This window comes from Scatophagus argus, chromosome 5 (assembly GCF_020382885.2).
Source record: "Scatophagus argus isolate fScaArg1 chromosome 5, fScaArg1.pri, whole genome shotgun sequence".
In the NCBI taxonomy this organism is placed as follows: Eukaryota; Metazoa; Chordata; class Actinopteri; family Scatophagidae; genus Scatophagus; species Scatophagus argus.
Genome location: NC_058497.1, coordinates 14,045,191 through 14,072,294, shown reverse-complemented (window position 1 = coordinate 14,072,294; position 27,104 = coordinate 14,045,191). Strand labels below are relative to the sequence as shown.

General features: G+C 40.7%; 2 protein-coding genes across 21 annotated transcripts in view; both read left to right on the top strand.

The window, feature by feature from the left end:
• Positions 1–13,641, top strand: part of elna (elastin a) — a 45,708-nt gene extending 32,067 nt beyond the window's left edge. For 6 of the 19 annotated variants that reach the window (XM_046388968.1, XM_046388967.1, XM_046388975.1 and 3 more), the window contains 23 exons: positions 35–67; positions 316–396; positions 513–551; positions 1,012–1,140; positions 1,317–1,439; positions 2,597–2,713; positions 2,796–2,831; positions 4,778–4,903; positions 4,999–5,013; positions 5,132–5,161; positions 5,885–5,911; positions 6,107–6,157; positions 7,634–7,693; positions 7,775–7,858; positions 7,974–8,027; positions 8,292–8,327; positions 8,649–8,714; positions 9,308–9,346; positions 9,682–9,738; positions 10,189–10,221; positions 11,305–11,340; positions 11,869–11,943; positions 12,050–13,641. In XM_046388968.1, the coding sequence (XP_046244924.1) occupies positions 35–67; positions 316–396; positions 513–551; positions 1,012–1,140; positions 1,317–1,439; positions 2,597–2,713; positions 2,796–2,831; positions 4,778–4,903; positions 4,999–5,013; positions 5,132–5,161; positions 5,885–5,911; positions 6,107–6,157; positions 7,634–7,693; positions 7,775–7,858; positions 7,974–8,027; positions 8,292–8,327; positions 8,649–8,714; positions 9,308–9,346; positions 9,682–9,738; positions 10,189–10,221; positions 11,305–11,340; positions 11,869–11,943; positions 12,050–12,096 (1,394 nt within the window). In that variant the 3' untranslated portion in view covers positions 12,097–13,641. Of the gene's footprint in view, positions 1–34; positions 68–315; positions 397–512; positions 552–1,011; positions 1,141–1,316; positions 1,440–2,596; positions 2,714–2,795; positions 2,832–3,229; positions 3,281–4,777; positions 4,904–4,998; positions 5,014–5,131; positions 5,162–5,884; positions 5,912–6,106; positions 6,158–7,633; positions 7,694–7,774; positions 7,859–7,973; positions 8,028–8,291; positions 8,328–8,648; positions 8,715–9,307; positions 9,347–9,681; positions 9,739–10,188; positions 10,222–11,304; positions 11,341–11,868; positions 11,944–12,049 lie in introns of all 19 variants that reach the window. The other 13 variants (XM_046388973.1, XM_046388972.1, XM_046388976.1 and 10 more) reach the window with 13 other exon arrangements.
• Positions 13,642–14,866: 1,225 nt separating this feature from the next.
• limk1a (LIM domain kinase 1a) overlaps positions 14,867–27,104 on the top strand; it is a 45,110-nt gene continuing 32,872 nt past the window's right edge. Inside the window, exons 1-2 of one of the 2 annotated variants that reach the window (XM_046388961.1) lie at positions 14,867–15,112; positions 17,816–17,915. In XM_046388961.1, coding sequence (XP_046244917.1) covers positions 15,055–15,112; positions 17,816–17,915 — 158 coding nt within the window. In that variant the 5' untranslated portion in view covers positions 14,867–15,054. Of the gene's footprint in view, positions 15,113–17,815; positions 17,916–24,984; positions 25,494–27,104 lie in introns of those variants that run through there. The other variant, XM_046388962.1, reaches the window with a different exon arrangement.

Genomic DNA, 27,104 nt, shown 5'->3' with positions numbered 1-27,104 from the left:
GTTTGTAACCCTTTCTGGGCATGTTGTGTTGCAGCTTTGGCAGCTGGTGCTAAACCTCCTAAATATGGTGAGACTATGATTTTCCCGTTTGATTATATGGTGATTACAATGTACCATGCAGTTTATCTCTTCAGCTGTATTCACTGATATTTATGTACACTATATAGACAAAAGTATTAGGGCACCTGACCTTTACACCAACAGTGACTTTGATGGCAGCGCATTCTAAATGCACAGACCTTTTATTACCTAAATGCAATGTTGCAATCACAAGTTTTTCAAAGAGAGATCGATTCTTTATTCCCTCTACAACAGGAGTGCAAGGAGCAGGCCTCGGAGGAGGCGGAGTTCCAGGAGCAGCAGGGCAGATAGTTCCAGGTGGTGGCGGCTATGGTGGTCAGTTGTTAAATCAATAAATCCATATAGACAAAAAGTCCCTCTGCTGTTTCCTACTTTAAATTAATCCAATATGATCAAATTATTTCTAAGTTACAAACATTATGTTGCCTCAGGTTATGGAGTTGGTCCTGCAGTCAAACCCCCGAAGTATGGTAAGGGACTTTAATTAATAAGTTCTTGTTATTTTATTTATTTTTGTCTAATTTGACAGTCTGAATCATCTGTATGCTTTCTGTTCACACATGTTATTAATATGAAGGTGTTAATGTGGAGGAAACTGTTTTTGTCAAGCAGCGCTGGTTAGTGTGCACATACAGGTATAGTGCTTTGTGAGAGGTTCTTCAATAGTACAAGAGCCTAGTACAGGATTTGGACTGGAGCGTACATGAGGAATAGGAGTACCTGGTGAAACACTCGGGTTCAGAGAACCTGGCAGCAGAAATAAGTGTGCAGTCACATGAATACCACACATTCAGAGACATTTTCGCATGTATAAATGTATTGTGATAGGCAGGGTACACTTTTCAATAATTACTGTAACTCATCCTATTGATTATTAGATTTGATTAACTCTAAACTAATGATGCATCATGCTCCATGACCCTTAAATAGGCATTTCAGGGGGACCTGGAGCTGGGCTGGGAACTGCAGGGTTGGGGGGAACAGGAGGAGCGGGAGGAGTCCCTGGTGCAGGTCTAGGAGGTGTACAGTACTCTGCTGCTGCAAAAGCTGCTAAATATGGTATAATAAACACAAAAATAAATATCATCTATTCAAATGCATTCAGTAGTATTTAATCTAAGTCTGACAATACAATTTCAATAATTGCATATATTGTTTTGCTTACCTCGTCTTATTCTTTTCATCACTTTAGTAATTAACCTGCATGTGCAACTTGCTCCATTTCACTTTATAAGGAGTTGCGGGGGGAGTTGGAGTAGGGTTAGGAACAGGAGGACTGGGATTGACGGGAGGAGGCGTTCCTGGTGTAGGACCTGGAGGTGGACAATACTCTGCTGCTGCAAAAGCTGCTAAATATGGTACAGTAAATAAGTAAACAAACATTCACAAACATTCAATAGTGTGTGACTTCAGGTAGAATCTGTTCGATTTTTAATAATTACAAATATATTTCGTGACTGACTAGCTTATCCTACCTGTTGCCTGTACCCCTAAACCTTTTATTATTTATAAACAACACATTCACACTTTCTTCCTTCTGTATATAGTGATATTAACGGGTAAGGCATAATTTTTACCCGTTTATAATCCTTGCTGAATTCATACTTAGCCACAAACCATCCCAGTGTGCACTGAAGTTCATGCTCTGATAAAGACAGAAACACTTTATCTGCAAAAAGCAGAGATGCAGTCCCGAGGCCACCATTGCAGCTATGCCTCAAGATTTGGCCCATAATTTAAATAGTTGTAAGGGAGAACTGTGACCACTGCCCACTGAGATTGCTTGGTATCCAGCCGAGAATGCAGCTACAGCTCTCACTCTGCTTACGCACGGGCCTACTAGCTTGTTGTAATGGCCGCAGTACCTACACTCCTGAACTACCACAATATAACCTGGAGGACATGGATATCTGGCTTTTCTAAGCCCTTACATCGAGCATAAGCCTTTGGGCTGAACCTAACTCAGCCCCATGGGAATAGGCTTGATGATCAGGCATTCACCCGCTAGTTCTCCTGATAAGTCTGGTTCCAGGGCATGGTCAGGGTAGGTATCTTTGTGAAAATCATCAATGGACCAATTTACCCTGAGTGACTCTTTCAGGAATTATTGCCAGTGCAAACCCCTCCACATAAACTAGCAAATTTCTGCTGATAAGTTACGCCATGTTAACGTTTAGTGTACTCTTCTTCATCAGAAACAGTTGCTTTACCTTAAACAATACAAAAAATAAAAAAATAATTGTAACAGTAAACACCACATTATAGGCTCACTCTCTGAACAAAGGCGAAGAGCTCCTATCTAGACGTGCCATTTTGCAGCCAAATTCAACCATCATATGGAGAGAAAAATATTACAGAAGAAGTCAACAGTACCAGCGGAAGTCAACTTAGAATTAGCTTTGCTGCTGTTATGCACTATTGATGTCTCTTCACCACAACAGGTGCTGGCTGTTTGTATTGTCATGTAGCAGATAGCAGATGGATAAATTTGACCTCTTGTGCCTCTTCACAATAGGTGTCACTGGATCAGAACTTGCCGTGCCAAGAGCTACTCCGGTTACTGGTGTCAGCGGTGTTCCAGATGGTTCTGCTGTTGTGGTACCAGGTGGCACAGGTCTTCCTGGAAAACCAGGTAAAGTTTAAGAAACTGTTTCTTATTTTCTTAGATGAGCCTCTTTTTTGCATTGCGAATGATCATTATATTGCTTTTGCAGCAAAGGATGTAGGTCCTGCTGGAACTCCTCCACCAGGTATAGTGAAATGACGATACTTTGAATTTTGTAGGACATTTACTGCGCACACATTTACGTATGTTTGATTTTGCAGTAGCTACATACAGCATATGGGAGGAAGACCGAGACGTGCTATTTCCACTGATATTTGGCAATTGCACTCTATCATGGGGTGACTGCTACAGTGCTGGCCCATCATTTGTCCCCTCTATGTTTTCTTTACACATTTCTTGCCCACAGAGCTGATATGTTGTTTGTATTGCCTTTGCTACCAGCCATTGACCCCCTCTAGCTTACAGCCTCCCTGTTGTAGCGGTATCAGCAGTACCAGTATCTTCTGCCTTTTCTAGTCTCTCTCACTCTGTGCCTGTTTTGAAGTACAGTGGGTAAAACCGGAACCTGTTGTCTTTTGGCAGGGCCCACGCCTATTGCCGATATTGGCAAGGCCCCCGAGGTCCCACAGCCCAGTAAGACTTACTGTTTGCATGAAACCTTTAAGTCAAATCTATGATATTTAATATGTTTCAAATTGTAGTTAAGTTGTAGTGCATTTGTTACTCTGATGTAGTCTGGGACAGTCGCCTCAGTATTTCTTAATATGACTGTTTCTCTCAAAAGAAACAAAAGAGATTTTTGTTCATTCAAACAAATGCTTTTCAGGTCTACATCAATGTATTAATCAGCATCCATGCTAAGAACCATAATAAGTACAGGTTTAAATAAATTTAAACACTCATTTTAAGCACAATTATCCGATTATCTATTTGTAAACAAAAGGGTAGCCCCACTCTGTTCGGTTTTTGGGTGAATTTGTTATTAAATTTCTGTTTTTAATTTAAATTCTTGTTAAAATCTGGAAAATGTAGTTAATAACTTACACGACCATTTGGATAGACTTCAGAAAACTGTCTTTAACGTACATTAATAATTAGTAGAAACTGTAAATACATACACTATTGAATTACCGCTTTCAGCATTACATTGCTAATATGAGAGTGTAGCAGTCTTGTTTTGTTACAGTCTGTCAGACAGAACAACATTTACGTATGATGGCTGTGCTCCAGACACAGTTCTTAAATGCCAGGTTTCCTGTCGTGTAGAAAGACGAATTGATGTTGGAGATGAAGTCTGTCTGGTCCCTGCCATTCCTCATGATTATGTCAGTTGTGGTCGCAGGTGGTCCCTTTTTCTCAACAGTACTTGTCTTGTGCACCCCTTTTAACTAACACCTCACTCTTTGCATGATGTATTACTTTCTTGCATCTTTTTGCTCGGATTTCCATAATTTAGTTGTATTTGTCTGATTGTGGAAAATCTAATTTAGCAATCGAAAAGACATTTAGATGGTGGTGGTAAGTTCATGCTGAAATGGCACCTTTCGTCCGGCATTTGATTGCTCTTAGATAGCCACAAGTTTGTTTTGACAATATGAATGCTTGCACTTTGTCCTGTTTGTTACAGTTCAAGTTCTACAGCGGGGGATGGTTTTGAATACATTTAGAGTTTAGATTTCAAAAAACCATTGCCATGAAAGTCACATATGTGACATCTGATTTGCAGTTTTACATATGTATATGATGCCCCTGCTATAGAATACAACTTTTCAGTAGATTGTTTATTTTTATGTAGGTTGTCTTGATGCGATTTTCTCCTCATGTTGAATGTCTGTTTAATATTATTTTAAAATTAGTATGTCTTGTTCTTTTTGTTCCTGTTTGTTTTCCCCCTGCCTTCTTTCTTCTCTCTACTTGATAGTTTTATCATTAACAGCAACTGTATATTGTTATATTCATTACTTATTATTTATTATTAGCATTATTTTTAATCCAACTAAACAAAAGAAACAAAATATAATAATAATAATAATAGTTTAAATTAAACATTTTAAAGGATTGTCTGACTAATTTTAATTTTTGCTTCTTTTTTTTGCATTTTGTTCTCTTGCGGTGGATGTGGGAAAACAGGCGGTGAGTTCAGTGCAAATTTTAACATTTACTTCATTTTATTCTGTTGTGTGTCTCAACCTGTTTTAATATACCTTTCATTTCTGACTGTTTTGAAAGTTTCTGGTGGAATTATTCAGCCTAGTGGTAAGTTGTACATATGGAACTTTTTTTAATAAATCACACTAAATATATATTTATTGTAAACAGTTTAACTTGATGATGCTTTTTTTATTTTACAGCTGGCACAAGTGTTGGTAAATATGTCAAAATTTTTCTGATATTGAATTATAACACTCAACAATTTATTGTTTTGTACAGCTTCTATCCAGACATTTGAAAAGTGACAAAACTTTGTATGTTGGTGTGTCACAGGTGGAGCAGGCGTTGCAGTACCTTCTGGTCGTAAGAGCAGTTTTCTTTTTTCTTTTGATCATGTATTTATCATGTGCCATTGATCAATATACAGAACCTGTTGGATTTATAACAAATGAAGTGTTTTGTACTGTTTGATCTTTCTTTATTCTCGCTGGCATTACACTCTCTTCGTGAGTTAACATTTTTTTAATGCTGGGTGCTAACTGATGTAGCAGATTACAGACCCAGATCAGTTTGGTATTACAAACAGTCTCTGCATTGGTAAAATTGCCTTCAGTGCTGTGTTCACTTCAGTTGTTCACTTCAAACCGAAATAAGAAAAGTGAAAGATCCTACACTTAATAAGTGGGATTATGCTAGAATATCGGACCCCATTAATGACCTCACTGTTTAACTGGTCATATGACTTTCGTAGTTCAAATTATGACAATTCAAGTGTTGTATGTGACCAGTCTTAATAAAAGCCGTTAAGTAATAATAAATCAAAAACATTTAGTTGCAGCTCAGTCAACAGGCAAAATGCACTGTAGTGTTAATACTGCATGTGGAGTATTTGCATTTGTATTTTGGTGTATTATGTTATTTTTTTTTTCTTCAAGAGCTGCTTTTGTTCCCCAACAGTTTAAATAGGCTTTCTGTCTGTGTTGTGTGTTAATTTTCTATCTTCTGACTCATACGTATGAAAAAGTTCATACATTTTGAACTGTGGATTGTTAGATAGTTCATGTGTTAGTCTTTTCTCTCTTTTAGCTTCTGTCGGAGTCCAACAACCTGGAGGTAAGCAAATATTTGTACTTTACTGATTTAATGACTCCATCTTGTTTTCTGGCTATCGAGTTGAAGTTTGTTATTGAAACTTAATGGGATTTGATGCACCCATATGGCCACACGGTGGAGCCAGAGTCGGATGCAAGAGCTGTGGTCTTTTGGCTCTGCTGCTGTCTGTGATTATAATAATACGGTTGTTTCCAGGTGTTGGTGTTGGCACAGGCGTCAAAGCACCCAAACCTGGATTTATACCAGGTAAATATGGCAAATATACACCTTTCAAAATGAAACAGATTCTTATCCATCGTGTTAAACCTTGATCATTTTTGAAAACCTATTTATCTCAGATTCCCTTGATTGTGGCCCATAATGTATTGACCACTCATTCATTTGATCTTGCTCAGTCCATTGCCACATAGTTGACATTAAACTGTACATATACTTACTAAATATTCAGTATTGCCATAAACTTGCTTTATTTATGTGACGCTGTAGCTGAAACAGAGCGCAGTTGTATGTCTGAAGATCATCTGTTAAATAATGCAGAATATTTTTTTTTTTTCACAAAATTGTGACTTTTGCATGCAAGTCAGGGATCGCAAACATTTAAACATTTTCACGCATCTAAATTTGTCTTTGCATATTTAGTTGTATATATTAACATAAGAGTTTCTAAATTATGTAAATATACAGTATAACGTAATGTACCTGTTTGATTCAAAATTCATAGTTGCATGCTAATTTGAGCACTGCTGCTAATTCCCCCCTCTGTGCATTAGACATAGTATGTACACAGTACATAAACACACGCTCAGCAGTCACAACATCCTGATGATGTGATCGATGCACATGATCCTATTCAGTGTTATTGATTATGCTTACACACACTGGGCTGTATTTATCTTACCCTCACATTATGTTTAGACAGTCAATCACTGAATTGTCATACTGAATCGATTAAAGCAGTAGTTAATATGTAAGAAACAGCTGCATCAGGCTTTCCTCCACCCAATTATGCCTGCAACACACAGTCATCAGTTTTATGCATCTGCAGCTTTGCAGTTTTAGGGTATTTTTGCTGTTGTGCACTATTTAACTGCTATGGACAGAAGACCAACTCAATCAAATATGAGGATAAATCTTATTGTCACTTAGAGGGACATTTGACTCATCTGAGAAGCATCCATAGAAGATAATTAAACAAACAAAGACACATTGAATACTAGTGTTAAAAACATACAGTACAGGGTAGATTAAATGTTAAAACATTAGACAGTATCAAGATAAAATCAGTTTCAAGTCACAGTTTCATGATGGATTTGATGAAAATCAAGTCAAAGAAATCAAATGTGCAAAACAAAATGTAAAAGATGGTGAAAGATTTAACAAATGTGGCCTTTTCAAAAATATGATTGACTTGGATTCCTGGATGGATCTGGATCCATTGATTTTATGTCCTGAGTACATAACTGTGTGATTCATCTGTGTTTTCCCACCCTGCTGATTTAAGAAACAAGTCACTATACTGGTAGTTGAGCTACTGTGCAGTACACAGCTACTCTTCAGCTACATCTTACTATGACAGTAAGATGACAGTAAGGTGTAGTTGAAGAGGATGAAACCATCATGAACCGGTACAGAAACACATTTCAGTTCCTCAGTGTAATGGGGAATCTTCCTTTCTATCTTCTGACTTCACACCTTTGGTCTTCTAACACTTTTACTCCAAAGGCACTGGAGTAGGTGTTGGTCCAGGTGCAGGTGGATATCCATATGGTGGAACCTACGGAGGCAAGTCCCCTATATTTCCTGTTTAGCATTTAGAGGTTGAAATTGCAGTTTGTTATTAGTTCTGCCATTTTTGTGCGTTAGTTCGTTATGGTGTTGGTCCTGGAGGCACTGGAGCTGGAACTGGACCTGCAACGCTGCCTGGAGCAAAGCCTCTGAAACCTCCAGGTATGTGTTTGTATGCACGTGTTTCTGCTACATCCAGAGTTTTGCTTTGTTTTGTTTTTGCCTTTTTGCATATGAAGGCTCACACATGTGCTGTGTTGTGCTTTTTTTGTTGCAGTGGGTGGTACAGGAGGTGGAGTTGGAATCCCTCTTGCAGCAGGAAGTTATCAAGGTTAAAACACACCTACATTTCACTTAACATGTAAAAATATACTTAATTCGTGAACCCTAAGAACACAGTAGGTGTCAGTTAACGGGGAAACATGAACTTTGAATAGCACAAATACTGCTCATTTCCCTTCTCAGCATCAAACTATTTTTATAAAATATTTTAATGATTCCCAGCTCTTGAATGAGGCAGCCCCCGACACAAACTGTGGGAGATGAGTTCACTTACCAGAAAATAACACTACTTTTCTCTGTCATCACGATTCAGGGGGATACAGGCCACATCTTCATGGTTATGGCCAGGGTATGTATGAGAGGAGAGGACACTAATAGCACTAATACACAATGTTCCCCTGATTTGGGAGGGGAAAAGAGACGTTCTGCTCAGTGCCCAGAGTGACAGTTAGTCAGGAGATGCCATCGCATTGCGCTTCCTGTGCAGGAAATTGGCCAACATGCTGATACGTTTTTGTGTGGGGCGTAGCGTCAGGAATGAGAGGGCAGCTGGATACGTTGATGAAGGAAATTAGCTGTTGTTTTATTGGAGGCAGAAGTTACACTCTGTCAGCTATATACAGGCGGGTAACCCTTTATCATTAAGCCAGTCCTCTGTCTCCGTTAACAGGTGGGTTGACGTATCCCTCCGCAGCTGGACTAGGAGGTGGAGGTGGAGCTAAGGCACCCAAACCAGGTAGTGTAACAGGCCTGCTGATGTTACAGCACACAGTGTGGTGACTCAGTGTACATGCGTGGTGACCTTAAAATGTTGTTTTTCTGACAAGTCCCTATTAATAATGACTACAAGGCCCTACAAGCCATAGTCTGCATAGCTTGTAGGGCTTCAGGCACAGCAATAGCAGAATAAAATTACTGTTGTGTTTACTGTTGTGACCAAAGCCTCATGCAGTAAAAATAAAAATACACAAAACTCAGCTCCCCCGAAGGCTGTAATCTCCACAGTGTTACAGTACCGTTAGGATTTTGTAAATGGAGTAAGTAAACAAGCCATTATATCCCAATGGAGACTGATTACTGTTAGTCTGTACAACATCAAAGTGTGACTGTTTGAAGATAAGACGAACCCCCAGAGAGTCCTGCTGAGACATAACAAACCTCTGCCAGAGGAATTTTGAATGAGGTTATTCCTGTGACCCCAGATGAGCTGCTGGTTGCAAGTCGTTTCAAATACAGGCATAGAAATACTGGTAATAAGTATTCATGCGTACAAAACCATTAGAATAGGCCCAATATCATGACATATGTGTTTGCTTTACATTCAAACAGGCTATGGCAATCTTGGAGGTGGTGGAGGATATCAGCCAGGTGAGGAGCACCGCATGTTCATTCGCTATTTTCTGCTCCCTTAAGTTAATCAAAACTACACAGTGGTGGGTTAATATGGCACATCACCCTTGTCAGCTGTCCACAACACACTTTATGCAATGGAGCTTCTGATCCTGTCTCTCCTCCTTCTCCTCCTGCTCCTCCTCTGCCCATCGGTGAGGGAGGGCTGTCATGTTCACTGTACATACTATATGTATCAGCCTACATTATTAGTAGGTTGTACATTCACACACTTTGTCAGTTTGTACACTGCTGGCATTTTTCTGTGAACGGATGTGTTGCGCCTCCCTGCTAAGTGCTTTTTACCTTTCCAGGTGTGGTTCCTGTGGCTCCTGGTTATGGAGGAGGTTACCCCCAACAGTACTACCAAGGTACTAGTACTGCACAAAGTAAATGGTCAAACATAGGCTTATACTGATGAGGATTTTGTAAGAGTTCCTCTGCTGAGGAGTCCATGGCAGACACAGCAAACGTAGTGTTTATGTTGGTGGTAAACAGTACTCTGTGGAGTGACCTTTGAGGAGCATCGATTCATAAATCAGTGGAAAGGACAAGAAGAATAGAACCATTTATCTTAAGGAGGTGGAGGCAAGAGAAGAAGATAGTCGTGGGCGTGTGTGTGTGTGCGATCTGTTTCTGCTTAGCATGTTTATTTCAGTGTAGTTACTGAAAGGTTTTTAAACTCTTCTCATCATCATTGTTTTTCCTGCCACTGGAAGCCAAACATGAACCCAAATAAGTTAGCTGGCGCTCAGACTGCCTCCACATAGACAGGGATTTAGGGAACAGACTTTAACTTTTCATCCTTGTTTTTGGATCAGCAGGCGGATTAATGCACAGCTGCCAGCAGCCAGGTAACACAGCTTGATGGATGAAAGGGCAGGAGAACTGACTCATCACTTCCCCCTTCAAAGCTGTGAGCATAAAGAAAGGGAGAGGAGACCTGCTGCAGAATGAAAGGATTAAATGTTAGCCTCCCAAATTTACTGAGATTCTTCACATCCAGTTAAGGAATCTACATGTGGAAAATATTAGTGACAAGTTGATTAGCTCGTCCTTCTCTCCTTCCCTTTATGCCATTTAGCTAAACTCAGCATCTCCACACTACCACTATGAACCTCTGTGTAAACTCCCATGCAAAACTGTGCATTGTTAACATTTTGGAAGCTGATGTACAGAAGAAATATACATTACTGTACATCACACATTAAACTTGAAAAGTCCTGAATTTTTGATGTCGTACGGGTTGAATTTGCTCATCAGTAAACACAGATATGATCCTGATTATGCACATTTATTGAGGAAATAAGTTTCGATCACCCGATTCCCTTCAGCAAATTCCGGCTGAGGGCTTTTCAATTTTAACAAAATAAGTTCAGTTTTAATTTTTCTCATTCAACTTGTTAACACATGGGGAGGCTGACTTTGCATTTTCCTCATCCGAGCGCCCAGTTACAAAGAAATTAATTGGATAACTGCAGATGGTGGAGCAAAGTATAAAGATATTAGGTTTAATGCAGCCTTTCTCCAGTTTGACACATCTGAAGAAAATTAGCGTGTGCATACGGTGTGAGAGCTCACTCAAATGGTTCAAATTTCAGCTGCTTGAATGAGGAAAACCACAAGTGCTTTCCCTCCGTGTAGCTTTAGTTCAGATTACTTTTCTGTGTCTTTTTAAGTACAAAATACAGCCAGGAAAACATGTTTAACTGTGGTTACTTAAATACTTGAGTTCGTCTCTGGATCCAACAGCTCGGCATCAGATCTGAGTGCTTCCCATGTGACTTGCTCTCATGTCAAGAGGTTTACCTCTCCACAAGCTGGCCAGGACAAATATATCAACTACCATGACAGATCCAAAGTGGTTTCATCTTAGCATTAGAGCTAAAGTCAGCTTTTTCATCTGTCTTTTGTCTCTGTATCTAATGTTTGTCTAGGTGGATATGTACCCGCCCCCCTGACTCCTCAACAAGGTAACAAACACCCACATCCGCACAACTCTAAAAATGCACCTAAAAACATTTTGAAGGGATAATAAGTTGTTTTTCCCCTGCACCTCAGCCAGTTTTCTAGTTTCGTTGTCTGCTCGTTGGCAGAGGAAGGCCACATGTCAGATTAATTTCATGAGATTGGTGGAGTGTGGGTTGGCACTGTGTGTGCTTGTCAGTGCAGATGGGATGGCACAAAACCAGTCTGGACACATTATAATCTGCATTTTTGTAAACATCTTAGGTTACTGCTGGCTGGATTATTTCAAGGAAATACACAGCTGGTTTCTTAGATAACTTCATTTCACTGGTTTAATCTCTGGCAGTGACTGAGCCAATGATGGCCTTTGAGGGCTCCTTTAAATAAGGAGAGTCTATGGTTGACTCTTACACAGCTATAAATTTACGAACTCCCTCTGCCAAATGAACAAGGGCTCAATTTCATTATGTGCCACAGGATTTTCTGATTAAAGTAAATACCTCTCAGTGGTTCTTCCTGTTGTTGTTTTGCAGCCAAAGCAGCCAAGTACGGTGCATTGCAGGGTTTCCTTGGCGGTGGAGGAGGAGGTGGAGGAGGAGTCTACAGAGGTAAAACACTCGCATACATTAGCGACTTGCTCACCCCAGAACCCTGCTACAGCAGCTCCTCTCCAGTGAAAAGACTGAAGTTTTGTTCTGCCGGTCTTTGCTGCAGGTGGCGCTGGAGGATGCCAGACTAAATACTGTGGGAGGAGGAAGTAGAGGATCTCTTGAGATCCTGAGTGACCTCAAGAAACCATGGTGCTACTGCATGATCGAGAATGTACATTTTATATGCAAACAAACCCCATTAGAAATCGTGTAAAGATGTTTTTTTTTTAACTTACTTGACTTCAACGTCTTGTTTTTATACAAACCCACCGACCCAGAATTTTGTACACGTTCTGATGTGACGTAGGCTATGTTATTGATAGTGCCTTTAATCATTAATGTGGTCAAGTTAATCAGCTTTAACTCCCCGTACTGCACCGGCCTACTTACAATACGTAAGAGTGTGCTTGTGTCACCATGTGTTGGTCCTGTGCGTGCGTGCGTGTGTGTGTGTGTGTGTATGCATAAGCTTGTACTGTTGTGCGAAAGACTGTCTGAACCATTGGCTGCCAGTGTGACCTATGACTGGTTTCCCTTCTGATTTCACTCCTAAACCGAGGTGTGCCGCCCTCCGCCGTTAGAGCCCACGCTGTCTTGCCTGTGCAGAGCTCGTCACCTCTCTGACATGACACGAGGGTTGGTCGAGGGTCGTCCAAAAACTGATGAAATCTGGACCAATCTCAGCATCAGTTCTGGCTCCCCGTCTTCACCGCTGCTATTTTTAGACCTGCTGGGTACAAAGCAGTGGGAACTGGAGCTCCGGCCAACCCATCTGCTCTCGGTAACTTTGCTGACTCTGGTTGCTATGCAGTTCAGCTTTTCTCAGCATTTTTAGTGTTGACAAACGTGTGATGTTCGAAGAGCATTTCCTGCTCTGAGGGGCAGTTTGCCGTCAAAAAGTCATTCACTGCAGGATGTTTAAAACCCATGGGAAACCAGTGTTGTCTTTTCACTCCAAGTCGATTCAAATGTATTTCAGATACTACTCTGGCATGTACATTATGTATGTGTGAATGTTTATGCTTATGTTCTAAAGTCTGGACTTCACACCGCTTCAGTCTGCTTCAAATGTTTAGTCTCATCGTAGCAGTTATTTACATTTATGTATCTTGTGATTATTCAAGATTTTTTTTTTCTTTGCACCATGCTTTGACTCATAGCTTTATCGTTATCAGGAATATGTGAACATAAAACAAGAACAATCCTTTGCTTTTGCATTTATTCACTGTTTAGAAATGTAATACAGAATAAGACTTTGTGTATGTGAGGCATAAGCTCCCATTGTTCTTTATTTACTTGAGCTGCTTTTTTCAAAAAAAAAAAAAAAGCTTACCGACCAAAGGTTCATGAGCGCTGTTGCCAGGTGACCCCATATCATTTTGTAACTGTGTACTGTATTTTGTACTAATTTGATGTTTGCTGGCTCCAGTTTCTTCACTCGGTGCTGTGTAAGAACTGTCTTTGAGCCTCGCTGGGTCAGACCTTGTCTTATGTGCCGTGGGATACTCTTCATCTTTATTTAAAACTGTTTTTATAAGGAGGAACAGTGTGGTTTTGCACTTTTTATATTTCCACGACACGACGTGTGACTTGTTCCCGGATATCCCGGCATTTTATTTGCTTCATTAAATAACTAAATAAAATGTGTTAAAAGATCTTGTGTCTCCCTGTGGTTTTATTTTCTTGCTCTTTTTGAGTGCATTCCTTCAGCAGCAGCTCGTCCTGTGAGCTGATCAGAAACACCTGGTCAAGTGAGACCTGCCCGGTCTGTCAGTTTGTTAGAAACCTCATACTACTTAGCAATAATATCTGGGGCTCAAATCCTGCCTGCTTGGAGCCTTTGTTGCATCTCAGTTCTGCCAGGCCTTAACTATCTCTCCCACCGGACAAAATGAATCGGGAACCATCAGATTTAGTGCGTTTCGAAATACAATGTCTGTGATTTGGTAGAGCTCCTGACAGTAATGAAAACAAACCCAGGCATATTCCCTCAGTGGTGACTATAAACTCTGTTCTTGTTGTGCCAGCTGGAAATAATGAACTCCTGTAGCTCCTCCGTGTTGATCTCCTGGGAGAACCGCTGAACCACGATCGGCATCCTGTGGAAGGAGCTCACGCTGCTGTTCCATCACCTTTACTCTAATCCAGTCCCACCTCAGAAACACTGCAGCGTCACTATGGAGCCGCAGTATAATGACAAGACTACAAATCTGGATTTTAAATTGTTTATTTCTCTTAAGAAGTAGAAGTTTCTCAACCCAAAAAGCAACACCTCATCACGCTTCAGATTTACATTGTGTATAAGTATATGCATTATTGTTACATTCCACCACTGCACTGTTACCACGTACCTTCAAAGAAATGTTCAGTTCAGAGCCAAGTGAACATGTCATGTTTTACCTTTTCCTCCATATGTGCTGAATTGTGTACTTGGCACTAAAACATTCATCTGCTTTCAGATTTCTCACTTCATCTGAAATTTTAAGCAATTTTACCACTTTTGATCAAACTAAGTGAATTTCAGCTACACTCTCTTACTCTAAAGTTTCAACTTTCATGCTTTGTTTTACCTTCTGAATGGTTTGCACTTCAGCTGTTTACAGCACCTCCACTGAAACTGATATTTCACTGTATTTTGTTTATGTTTTAAAGGGTTCAGCTGCTGCCACATTTACATTTTCACCAGAAAGTGCATCCTTTCGAGGTGAAATTGTTTTAAATAATGATATTATTATTTTGTAATAACTAAACCCCATCTGCTATGCTTGCTGCACTGCCTTCCTCTGGCCCCTCCTCCCCGCCCATGAAGTAATGCATTAATTAACAGGGAATCGCTGGTTGGCCGGCCTGTGTCTGTCCCTGCCCGTCCCAGACACTTCATTGGTCCGCAGCTCTCTTGAATGAAGCGCCGCAGAAACGTGCAGCAGGAAGCTGCGAGGGGCGCCGCAGGGAGCGACGGACGCACAGCAACAAGACCGCCGGGGCGGGCTGCGCTGCTGCTGCTCGGACACCGGTTATCTGTCGACCAGAGGCGGCTGGCTCTCTCCCGGAGCTCGGTGTCGGGAGTGAATGAGGTTGATGCTGCTCTGCTGCACCTGGAAGGACGAACGCATGGGAGAGGAGGAAGGTAAGGAGGTGCTGGGCGTAAAGAGCCGCTGGATGCATGCGGCAGCGGGGCGGGAGGTGCACAGGTTCCCCCCTGCTCCAAACATAGAGGATGCTCCGCCGAAACCGGCCGCAAACAATAAAGCTTTGGATTATTTCTGGCACTTTGGGTGTCGTGTCTCTGTCAGTCACACTCAGTCAGTGAGAAGCTGGTGTTTCTGCAGGGAGCGTCAGGCTGTATTGTGCTGCAACTGAAGCCATGTTTTCTCTCCGAGCTGATGCACCCGTCTTGTTTAGATGACACCCTCATATTCACCCTCAGGCCGTGCACAGTGTTCAATTGCAATGGCCTTTTAAGATAGATATTCTGCCGATGAACTCGTTGTTGCATTAGTGAAATGAAATGAGGACTCTGCTGGGTAATTTTGTAAGGTAAAAAGCAATTTTTAAGGTGCAGCTTGAAGTTCTGGGCTTGTCTGATACAATCTGAAGGTCTTACAAAGTTTGGTTTGAATGAAAAACATATCAGGAGTATTTACAAGATTTTTTTTCCAACCTGGGACCCTTACATTGCACTGCTTACTAAATAGTGAGGGACTGGGAGATGATGATGATTTTTTTTCCTGATCTTTGCTATTTTTCTTACATAAATTCCTTTTTTATTTTCAGGAATTCAAAACAAGAAGCATTAGTTAGCTAATGATACATTGTGTGTCTTTCTGTTGAATTTCTGTGTTGACATGTGATGTTACTGCATGATGTTGCTGCACCCCACTGTGTGATTATCGATGGCCGTGTGCTGTGGCTGTCAGTCAGGTTCACTTAACTTCACAATGGACCTTTTATGTGATGACTCACTTTGCATTTCAGTGAGTTTAGCTCATCTGCAGGAGGAAGTGTTTCGGGTTTTCTGTGTAAATTTATGATCCAGAGGGGGGGTTTCGAGAGGTCCACCCAGTCCAACAGCTGCACAGGTTGTACGCTCTGTTTGTTTATGTGCCTTTATTGAGGAAGACGCACTTAGCAGGCAGAGATGAGGCATCAGCCAACGAGTCAGTATGATCAATAAAAACACGAGTAAGCGGTGTAACTCTAATGAACTGGCCGCATAAAAGCCAGCGCAGCTCTCAAATCATGGGATGGATGAATAATTACAGCTATAACGATGCCTTATCTTGTGTTGCAGCATCGACACACTGGCACCAGTATCCACGTGTTGAAGGAGAGAGATGTGGGTTTGAACTTGATTTGAACTGATCTGTGTTCAGCAGTTCAGTGGGTTGTAGCTGCTTTGCACTGGAGTGATGGCATACAGACATCTGATGCTGTGAATGTGATAAATAGAGTGCCTAATCAAGATCAGATCAAGTCTCACGTCAGAAGTTTCACTCTAAAATAGTGTTATAGCGAAATAATATCTGCTTTTTGAATGGTGTTATTTTTGAGTGCACTTCAGGTTCCGGATCTCAGGGAGAGTGTTTGAACTCGCAGACATGTTGAGGTTTCAGGGCTGACAGAACCCAAACGCAAGGACTCAGCAGTTGTGCTAATGAAGTGCTAATAGTGCAGGAGTTACAGAGTTCATCTGGAGCGTCTTTGTCGTCTCGCAGATTACAGTCCTCACAGATTTGCGAACAGGAAATGGATCCTTAACTGTTCTGCTGTGCCTTAGCACATCAGTGCCTCAGGATGTGAAGGGCGTGTGATTCGGTTTCATCTAAATGAGCCTCTGCAACAGTAATATCTTCTGGTGTGTCACCAAATAGTTTACAATGAACAGATTTACATCGGCAGAAAACACACACATGCTGCTGCAGATGTTCAGTTTTTTTTTTTTTTATTTCATCTTCTTTTTTTGGTGCGAGTTGTAGAGTTTTGGAGATAAAGGCTGTAAAAATGTTGTCTGCCTTCTGTTGAATGTAATGCAGCTAGATGGCACCGGGCCTTTGGTGCTAAAAGCGGCAAAAAAAAAAAATATTTCCAGAAGTCATGATCTTCAACTCAAGATAATCGAGAGACTTGTCTGAGAGCAGTTTTATGTAGGAACTATTTTCTTTTTATTGAACGACATCTGCCGACCGTATCTCAGCTCAGATGGATGAGAGGCTTGTGTGGATGACAAGGCAGGATGTAAACATAAATCGTGTCCTCATCGGCTGAGCTGTGACTTCAGTTAGCTTAGTTAGCAGGTCTGTCATCCCAGAAAATAGTTCCCACATGAAAGTGCCAGCTGCAGCTGCTGTCGCAAAACCCAGCAACTCACACCAATTAAAAAAAAAAGTATTCTTATTTTCACTGGAACCTCAAGTTCCAGTGAAAATAAGAATAGGGAGTTTCTGGCTAAAAGGCTATTGAGCTTCAATAATAGTGATCACGATTTCCTTTCTTGATTTCAGTTTAACTTGATTTTACAAAACTTCATTATCCAATGACAAGAAAATGTTATTCTTAAAGTTGGAAGCAAAATGTTTTCCCTAAATATTAAGGCCTGATACCAAACACTGGAGACTTTACCTCGTGTGTTTGATATCTGGAGCTTTAGTGAGGGTCATTACTTTGCTTTGCACTGAAGGTGATTTCAGGGACACATGTAAAAAGTATAACATGCAAACACACATCAGCAATCATTACACCTCAACAAAGAATATGTTGATTTTATGCAGGACGAGCTGTAAGATGGCGGACATAACAGTGCATCCTTTGACCTCGTGTGTTCCTGTTACAGCTGGAGGAAGTTTGCCCGTCTGTGCGGGATGCAAACAGAGGATCTATGACGAGCAGTACCTCCAGGCCCTCAACACTGACTGGCACACTGTCTGCTTCAGGTGCGTCCAACGGCAGCACGTTAACACACGCACACACACACACACACAAAAGCTTTGTGAGTTCACACATGTTTAAAGGGCAGCGTTGGAGTGTCTCCTCACCGGAGTGCATGAATATTGCAGTATTTGCATTTCATTCACCGCATTTTTTTTTTCTGTCATGTTTCTCTCATCAGCTTGCTAAAACGGACAAAAACAAAAAAGGCCATAAAAATGCCAATAAATTGAAATGAATTGGAAGCCATTTTGGTAATCAATTAATCGTTCCAGTCATCTTTACAAGCAAAAATACCAAACATGTAGAGACTTCAGCTCCTTGAGTGTGTGGATTTGATGTTTTTCTTTTTGGTTTTGGACTGTTGCTAGAATAAAACAAACACGTGGTGAAGTTTTAGCAATGATTTCTAATTAGTAATCATTCATTTTCTCTTGGACGTGCCACAGCCTGTTCACCCTGCTGCCATATCCGACGCTGTACCCTCAGACCGGGGAACAGCTTCTTTCTTCAGGTTGTGTGTGATGCCGCCGTGAAAACTAGTTTTTCTCGTGTGTTTCATTGCGCAAGCCTTCACTGTAAGATGACAAATAGCCGATCGTTGAAATTGCCTTGCGTTGTACCTGCTAACTTGTCTGAACATGGAAGTGTGATCATATTCACGCCTTCTTTCTCGTTTGAACCCTCTTCTGTCAGCTGGTCTTGTGCTGTACTTAACACGAGCAGACGCTCTGCTGTCTTCTTCATCTTCAAACCAACTCTGATTTGTTCTTTCTCATGACTCTTTGCTTTTTTAATGGTCAGAGGTTTTGTGATATTAACTTAGCGTTTTTGTACAGTCTTTTGTTTTATGTGTTGAACTCGGTTTAGATGAGGATTGATGATTTCGGGCGAGACTCGCGTTTATCACCTGTAAACGCTGCGACAACCCGTTAGCTTTCATGCTGAGGGAACTGGCACTGCAGATGCTGAACAAGAAGAAGCACAAGCATCAAGATGGTTTTAAACGGAAGCTCATTAGGACATCATGAGCAAACTTTCCAGGCACACTGACACACACACACACACACACACATTACCGGGCATTTGCTCTGTTTGTTAGTCGCTTGGACTCTGCTCTGTTTTATTAAGCCCAAACCAGTATGAACTGTAGTTTCTGTTGTGTGGAGCTCCAGCAGAAAACCTGAAGCTGCCACCGTGACGAACATTTCTGCAGCAGTTCTTGTGTTTGTTTTCACTTTCCAGAGGGATTTTTGGTAGAGGAGAATAGGCTGGTTTGTGTTTGGAGGTCTGGGTGCAGTACACATCTGACACGTTGAAAGCGAAGTGTGTGTGTGTGTGTGGGCAGTGAGATTTCATTCGTCTGTGTGGACAAAAAATTGCTCATATTTTTTTACATTTTTAAATAGTGTCTTGTTTGAATCTTGAGCACAAATCAAGTCTTGGAGTTCTCAAAATTTGGATGACTGAAGATACATTTTAGGAGCCTGCAAATCTGTAAATTTGGATCTATTATTTAAATTTTTTATGCAACCGTTGCTCTTTAAGAATGGATATAAGCTCCACTTTGTGGCAGTTCTGAAGCTTTCAATCGTGTCACACAACCTTCCCAAAAATATGACGTTCGCTCAGTCGTCACAGATGATCAAATTTCCATCTTCTTAAACACTTTAAAATGCTTGACAGCTTCAATTGAAGCGATAGAGAGAGAGAGAGAGAGAGAGAGAGAGAGAGAGGAGGATAGCAAGAACGGGTTACAGTAAATCTAAACCAGTCGGAATGATTGGATTCTAACATTTTACCACAGATTAAGGCATTTAACCATACAGATTAACATCTGGTTTCTCCAGTTGCCTAACACTTTATGATACACGTTGCCCCTAATTTAGATGTCGCTAAATTGTTGGATTGATACAGTCACCTGATGCATCTGATGAATGAAGAAGAGACTCACAGATGGATGGGACATCATAATGGCCTTCGACTCTTTCAGCACACTAAACTGAAATTCGAGACTTCTGGCAGCAGCTTCTGTAGAGCTGAGAATGAGTGGCGCGTCGGGTCCTTTATGAGATTTCAGATTCTTAGATATATATATTTCCCTTCATCAGATATTATTTCTTATGTTTCGTAGCCCTCCGTAAAACAACAACCACAACAAATAACCTTGTTTTGTTTGTTTGCTTGTTATTTGATGTATTTTCTCTTGCACACAGCTCACTCCTATTTCAGGATTGAACTGTGTGCCTGACGCTGCAGCGAAAACATCACCCGGCTCTACGACTGCTAATTCCCAGTAGTGATGCTGTTTATTTTGAAAGAAGGCCGGTTTTGGTTCTTTATACGGTGTTTTTAATAGGACATAGTTGTTGATGCTGCTGCAGCTTTTGTTTCTGATGCTCTTATGTAATATCCACACCTTTTTCATCAAGCTAACATGATATCTGATGAGCAGGAGATAAAAAAAAGCAACCTGAAACCATCAGTCTCTTGTTTTTGTTGTTTACCCTGAACTTCCTGAAAAGAGAAAGCTATAATTTAAAGGTAAAGTCAATAATATTCTACTGGCTCCCATAACAATATCGGACTCATGGTTGACAGTTTAAAACGCTGTAGGACCAGAGATATCGTCCTTTTTTATTCCTCACATTTGTCCTCTATGTCAAAACCTACATTGCCCATAATGCAACTTCACCACTCTCAGTTCACATTTCGATGTGTTATGCCTAGCTGCAGCCAATGTAGCCTTAAGCCACTAGCCTACAGGTGACAGGTGACCTCCAGCTGCACACCATCACATTTTCTTTTTTATTTTTAAAGCTTTAGTTTTTAGACCCAGCTGACTCAAGTGACTGATGACTTTGATGCACCACTGCTCCTCCTTTCACTGAGCTGGCGGACAGATTGGCGCTCGCTGTGTGGTGTCATTAATGATTTCCCCCGGCCGGATGTCTGAATGGGAAATTTGAGGAGAGTATCTGTACACAGGGCAGAGTCCACAATGGTTTTGTGGTGTGTGTGTGTGTGTGTGTGTGTGTGTGTGGATGTGTTTTACTGTTTTACCCGTGGGGACTCACCTTCCTTATGGGGACAAAATGCAAGTCCCCATAATCTAAATTTTAGGCTGAAGGTTAAGGTTTAGGTTAAGGTTAATGAAAGTCTGTGTAATGTAATGTGTTACAGACAGGCACAGGTCTCAGTGAAGTGTTTTGGATAGAATTTTTGCGTTTCTCTCTTTTGAGTGCGTTTATGTGTGAACTCATTTCACACCTTTTGTTTGTGTGCATATTTATGCACTTTGTACTCTGACTGACAATAAATTTCGTCAGTAGGTGCAGAAGAGTGTTATGTAGCTGGTTCAAACGCTGTGCCAGCTCCCTCACACTCCTTCTGAGGTGTCAGATATCAGCCTGCAGCTCGAAGCCTTTCTGCCCACCATATAGTGGCACAACACTCACCAGAACTGTTCAATTAGCGAGAGTGAAGCCATGTGAGTAATTAAAGCTGTAAAGGGTGTTGGAGTCTCCTAAAAAGTGAAATCACCCTGATGTTTCCTTGCCAGAACGTGTCTAGAAATGAGAGGGAATCATTTTTTTTGGACCCAGATCCAAATCCTGAGGGAGAGCAGGATTGTCATGGAAAAGGAGGATTAAACATGGCTTCGCTAGTCAGACAAGGAAAATTTTTGTGGAAAATTTAACTGCAGGGCTCGGTGCTGCAATGGAGCATTACTCCAGTGAAAAGGAAGTGGGGATGATAAGAGAAGTGGGGGATGCAAAATTCAAGTGCCCGTAGAGTTATTTGGAGGCTGTAGGAGTCCCTTGGGTGCAAAAAAAAGAAAAAATCTCCTCAGAAAATAGCTTTCTGTTCCTACTGTAATTATACTTTATCACAACTTTAAATGATTTTTATAGTTGTGGCCCTCAAGCCTATTTATGATAACATTGTACTCACCACATTATTTCCTGAGATCTGAGATAAGAGGCCATACAATCATACAGTCGCGCAGGTTTTACTGGAAACTAATGTGAGTTATCCGGAAGAAAACAAAGCCAAACGTTAAAATTATGACCCAGACTGTCAGCAGCATCACATGACAGTTTACAGACTGACTTTGTGAGCATTCACAGTTTTCCTTTGAAATGAGGCAAATACTGTGACTTAGATAATCTTGTTTAGTTGTTGAGTGCAGCGTTATAATGACCAGACAAGTTCTATATATAAACACTGGTGAAAGGCCCCACCAACATTCCTACGCCGGTGACCAAAAACTACCACCACAGGTCCTGTGTCCCTTCCCCCGACAGGTCAGGTGGGGCCTTCAGGTCAGAGGCCTCACCTGGTGGGAGGCTGGATTTGGCTTATTCCACTGCATCCCACAGACTTTCTAATTGCTACTGCTAATTAATAATAAGCTATCAATAACAGCTGTGGGTAATATCTGCTGTCCTGTCACTGTTTTTTTTATTTGTATATTTCTGACAGTTCTGCTTTCCTTTTTACATCACACAGGGTTTGATTATTTTTAATAATTTTATTCGTTGTTTCTGAAAAGGCCACAAGGACTCCACATGCTTCACAGTGTGAGGTTTTATGCCTTCAAGTGTGGATTTGAGGGGATTGAGTGAAAGTGCCTCCTGACATTTGTGCAAAGACATCAGATGTCTTAAGAAGGTGTGCAGCATCACTGTGACCTCCTCGCATTGCCTCCATGGAGTAAAGACTGAGAGGATTTCTGGTCTTATGCCTATTAGCATCCCATGTGATCCTTTTGGTTTCATGTTTCTTATTGGCTGTAGGGAATTTACCTTTCAAATTCTTCATTAGGCTACAATACAATCATTATTTAAGTTACATGTTGTCGGAATGAGAGGATTATTGCAAATTGATTTCCTCACGTTCATTTCCACTATTTTGTTGTGACATTAATAATAAAACGGCTTTGGAAAATCAGCATTTTCTGAACATGTTTTTGATTTTTCCTCGTGCTCTGCCCCATGCTGCAGTCTCTCCGCAGTACAGTGCAGCACTGAACTGCTCCTGGTAAAACTCTTTTTGCCTGACACTCACCGCCCCAACCGTCGTCTCACAGGACTACAGAGGCTTGTGCTTTGTTAGCACTTTTTTACATCCAGTGTGCATCTACTGGTGACGTGTATGATGAAAAATATGCTTTCTGACAATGCACAGTGTTTCCTCATTAACTTACATGTTCAGCTGTCGTAGAACAAACGCACGACTGTACTGAAGCATGTAGTTCAAACCATTTAGCAAAAATTTCTCAAGGACAAGCCAAAAGCCTACAAACGGGACACATTTCTGTCTCCATCTGTCCCTCTGCAGGACCAGTATTACAGGCACGTCTCTGATTGTTGTGTGGAAACAGTGCGCAGTTTGTCTGGATTGGATCATTTTTTAGTGAAAATCTTATCTGCATCGCATCTTGCCTTGCAGCTGTGTGATACAGCGAAGCGGCTCCCAAACAGACAACGTGAAAGGCTGCAGTGACTCAGCCGTTTCTACCTGCAGACGAACTCTGCCTGGTGACAGAAGCTGCAGGAGGCTGCGGATGATTCACGGCGTGTCGGATTATTCGCTGAGTCAGAAAATAAATCTCACAGTGTTGGTGGTTTAGTAACGAGGTGAGACTGTGAAAACAGTTGTTATGAAGTTGTTATGGAGTCCAGTTAGCATCCATAACGACTGCAATAAAACTGCAGTATCTTTGAATAAAGCAAGCAGTCTGAATAGATCACCTTGGACTGTGGAGGTAATGATAATAATAATGTCAGCCGAGTTACAAACAAAATAGTCATATTTCATTTTTTGCGTTAAATAGGACACTGTGAGTCACAGAGATTAAATGAGATTAAAGTCATTAAAATGATGTAAAGATTAGCATGAGGTGTTTGCTGTGAGCAGATTGTTTACACTTTCGACTGGCAGAAAGAAAAGTCAACATATTTGGCCATGTAACAGAGATTTAAAAAATGTATGAGAACTATAAACTGACTGTGATTACAGAAATGTCACCTGGCTGTTTTAGCAGCTTGGTGCTACATGTATGTATGTATGTATAATGATGTATGGAGATTGTTGCCATGGTGACGCGTGGCTGAGATGTTCATTTGGGAATCCACCTCCGTCTCGAAATGACATGGACTCGTGTAATTAGCAAACATCGCCGGTCAGATACTTAAATTAGGCAAAAGTGTCAGTACCTTAATGTAAAGAAATACGACATTTTAAATAAAGGGTCTGCATTCAAAATCCTACTAAAGTTAAAGTACAGAAGGATTATTAGTACCAACAAAATGGACAAAATGTGTCAAAAGTCAAAGTACTCTTTCCGCAGTAAAACATCTGTTATCATGTATAGCATAACTGCTAAAAGCATTGGTAGTGTGTGTAGTTATCATGTTATGGTTGTAGCAGGTTGAGGTGGAGCTCGTTTTATCTGCTTTATGTCCAGCCAGGTGATTTTGTCTGGAGAAAAATCCAAGGGGTCATGACACGACTAACAGGAGAGGAAAGACAGGAAAAACAAAGTCCTGCTGCGTATTCAGTTTTTGGACGTTTTTTTTTTTTAAGTGTTTCTGTGAAATATTGGATTGATTTTTTACCTCTTTCAGCCTGAAACAATTATTTAAATGAATACGTCCCTTTGGTGGAAACGTCATATTTTTAATTTGAAGTTTTAAATGTCTTAATCTGTAAAGTAAAAAAAATAAGTTTATCTCTCAAATAAATGCATAAAAAGCATGAGCATAGAAAGGAGACATTACTAAATATGTTCTCGAGGTTGTTGATTTGAAGTGATGATGAGGGAAAATACATGTAACGTAAAGGAAATTTGCAATGTTTGGGTTCGTTGGTCAGCTGCAGTCATTTCGAATCTTTAATGTTAACTATCACAATGTATCACATGTTAAGAAAAGTGACATTACCGTCTGCTAATGTCTAACATGTGGGACAAACTAAAGCAAAAACATGCAGAATATATTAACAATCAGCCAATATCATCTGATTCACTGTACGGGCCCAGTCAGTTCATCAGCAAGGCCAAAGTGAGACCTCTTTGAGTATCTCTGAATGAGGCTGAACCCTCATCCTCAGTAAACAAAGCCTCTTAGGACTCCTACGAGGAGGTTAAGTCAAATGAGTTGAGAGGAGGTGGGACGGCTTTAGTAGATGAAGTGTAATAGGAAATTAGATTTGAGAAGAATCTTTAAATGCGTTGAAGAGGGCCAGGAAATGGGCAGTTCACGTTTCAAGGGCGGGGTCTGCACATGGTCTTCAAGAGGTTAAATATGAGGAGCTGAGCAGCCATGAGGAAAATCGGGCACCGGGCAGGAAATAGCTGCTGAAGAGCCTTGACCCCCCCCTCCCTCCCGTGCAGCTGCAGTGGGAGAGGAAGTAGTTGAAGGCAGAGGACGAGCGCAGAGAGACAGAGACGGTCATTGACGGTTGTGACAGCGAGGCTGGTGGAGCTGCATGAGTTAAACGTCAGATCCGTCTTCTGTCTGTCTAAACAAGACCGTCTCTCCCACGGGTGACATGTCAGCCAAGAGACAACACACAAAGTAAGTGGACCACTGAAACTGAACTTAAAGTGACTTACTCACTTGTTCCAGGGCTTTTGGTTGTATCATACAGTCTTCCTCAGTAGATGGAGTTTGTTTAGTCGTCATTCATTTATAGGTGTGTATTTTGAGCACATTTAGGACTTTATTAATTAATCTGTCCAATCAAATGAATAATCATTTGGTCTATTAAAAAAACATAAGAAATCTGTGAAAAATATTAGATTTGCTTTTATTTTATATGAATGTTAGATTTAGATTTTGCTGAAAAAAAAGTGACTTAAATGATTATCATAATAGCAGACTGTCATATCTTTTGATCAGCTAATCAGTTAACCAACTAATAATTGATGTGCTATTGTTTTGTCAAATAAACAAAGTAAAGCAAGCAACACTTTTAATGTAATCAACTTTGAACTGAAGTTTGAGGATTATTATTTTTGTTATTGAGCAATCTTCCAATCATTTTCTCAGTGCGATGCTGAATATATTTGTCTATAAAATATCCGAAACTTGAAAAATGCCCATCACAGTTCTTCAAAACCCCCAAAATATTCAATATAAAATCACACAAGACAAATAAAAGCACCCTTTCTTTTTAATTAACTATATGGCGTCAGGCCTTCACCAAACTCATCAGTACTGACGCTCAGAATCAGTCAGTTTTATTTCCACACACAAGGAATTTGTCTTGACTAAAGGTGTAAATGCACAATATAAATATAGATATATACAAACAGATATACTGATGATCTGCTCTGTGATTGGTCAGCTGACTGTTTTACTGTTTTTACCCTCATGTTGTCTCACAAAAGCTCATAAACCGACAGGAATATAAATGACAAATGAAAGTTTGGTATTCACTCTGTAAAATACAGAAATTACATTCACTGTCTTCATTCAAATCTAAAGTCTGTTAATACACAGGCTCTGGAGTTGTCTCTCACTTCTCTAATGTCAGAGCACTCGTCGGTCACACTTCTGTCTTTCTGGATCCACAAACTTCATGTCTGGTAGCGACTTCCCTCTTTTTCCTCTTTGTTCAAAGCACGACAGAGAACCAAACCCTTTTACATTTGCAGTGCTTGGCTTTAATTTAACACGGTGTGTGTGTGTGTGTACATTTGTATGTAAAAAGGAAGTGGAAAAGTCACTCCACATGTTCACGCTCTATTAGGATTCATCAATACTTGTTCTTTCCCAGACCTTCCTGATAAAATTGAACCTTTCCTACTGTACACACTTTTAGCTGTTAGGTATTAATATATTTCAGCAAGATATAAAACTTAATTCAACACCACATGAATGGTTTTGTTTTTAAGAGCTATTTTAAAATCAGAAATACATGAGTTGAGTGAGTTAAGAGCAAACCTAATAAGAGAAATATGTGTGTGTTGTTTGCCTGCAGTCCACCACATAAACGTTTATAACATTCGATATTTTATTTTCCTGAATCTTGTCGTTTCTCAGTCACACTTTGTGTTTCCACTCCTCTTCCTCCCAGGGTTCAGATCTGCTATAAATCTGATGAGAGGGGTGCGGAGTCGTCCTGTGTGTTTTGATTAATCACCTGTTCCTGCGCTCCAACCTTTGGCTTTCGCTACAGCACTT